Raw genomic sequence first — 1,486 nt, forward strand, 5'->3', positions numbered from 1 at the left:
TCCCACAAAGCCACCGCACCCCCCGTTCTCAGTCTCGGGAGCTATGAAGGGAGCGGGCCGGCCAAGATGGCCGCTCAGTCCTCCCTCTCGAGTCTCGGGAAGGGGAGGGCTGTGGGAAAAGTGGGAGGCCCCTGTTCAGCTGAGGACAAGCAGACCCTGACAGTCATGGGGGGACACACAGGGGAGAGTCCCACCCAACCCCTGTTTGTAGCTCCCGGAGGTCCCAAACATGGAGACCGAGCCTACGTGAGCCGTACCTTCCCATGTGATGATATTAGAAACCTGAGGGTTTGGGTCTGAGGAGACGGGCTTGATGTCAACAGAGGAAGGCGTAACATGCCCTGCAGGGAATCTAGAGTGGAACCCGGAGTGAGTTCTGAGGGGACCATCTATCCCAGAAGAGTCAGGTGGCACAGAGCCTGCCCCTGCTGTCGCCCCTGGGAGGCCCTGGGCAGGGCTATCGGGCTAACTTCTGCAAGGAGAGTCTGAGGAATGTGAGGGCCTTGGTCTGAGAGGAGGGTGCTCAAGTGAGCAAAGGAAACCATATATGGTATCACAGGGGAAGGGGAATGGGGTGCTGCTGGTGGTGGTGGTAAAGGATTTTGTCTAAAGGGGACGGCCTAACGTCCGAGGTAGGAGGGTTTGAGTCAAGGGCATGTCCCTGATGTCGAGGGTGGCATGACCCTGACGTCGAGGGGAACATCGACGAGGAGGGTAGCACCAAATCCATCCCCTATTGTCAGCCTTGGGACACCATGGAGAGGTGAGTCGGCCCTCATACCCTACTAGGGGGCCTCAGGAAGAGCGAGGTTCCAGGCCATGCTAAGGCTCAAAGGAAAGGTTGATGGGACCACCGGTCAGTGAACAGAACACAATGGGTCTGAGCCCCACCCCTGCATTCATCATTTGCAGGCCCAGAGCAGGGCTTTTGGACTGAGGCTTCCCTTCACTTCTTTGTATTAAATCTAAAGGAGATGCTATCTTTGGTGTGAGGGTGCAGCCACCGGGAGGCAGAAAAATGTATAACAGACACTGTCTGGAGCTCAGGTGAATTCCTTGAATGAGAACTGAAGCCCCAAACAGCCCATGACAGAGAGGAGTCTGCCTGGCTNTGTATAACAGGCACTATCTGGAGCTCAGGTGAATTCCTTGAATGAGAACTGAAGCCCCAAAAAGGCCATGGCAGAGAAGAGTCCGCCTGGCTTTCAGCTGGGTGCCCCCCAAGAGGAATGAAGGGCCGCAAAGCTCCTTCCCTTCCTCCTGTGTGGTCTCAGTGAGGCATGGCTTTGATTTGAGGTGTCGACTTAAGGGCAGCAGAATACAGGGGGCCCAGGACTGGCAACAATATACGGGATCATTCAGATGATGAACTGAGTGGACCCTCACCCCCCAGAAGAGAAGGCCCCCCACTACCGGCTGCTGCCGTATCCTGAGTACACCCCAGGCAGTGCTGGCACCCTGCAGCCTAGAACACACTCTAAGTTCC

At 56.4% G+C, this 1,486-nt stretch overlaps 1 protein-coding gene across 1 annotated transcript in view; it reads left to right on the plus strand.

The window, feature by feature from the left end:
- The first annotated feature begins 755 nt into the window (after positions 1-755).
- Positions 756-1,486, plus strand: part of LOC103583654 (melanoma-associated antigen B5-like) — a 3,231-nt gene continuing 2,500 nt past the window's right edge. Inside the window, exon 1 of the mRNA XM_008564912.1 lies at positions 756-763. Within this exon, the coding sequence (XP_008563134.1) occupies positions 756-763 (8 nt within the window). The remainder of the gene's footprint in view (positions 764-1,486) is intronic.

This window comes from Galeopterus variegatus, unplaced genomic scaffold (assembly GCF_000696425.1).
Source record: "Galeopterus variegatus unplaced genomic scaffold, G_variegatus-3.0.2 Scaffold25403, whole genome shotgun sequence".
In the NCBI taxonomy this organism is placed as follows: Eukaryota; Metazoa; Chordata; class Mammalia; order Dermoptera; family Cynocephalidae; genus Galeopterus; species Galeopterus variegatus.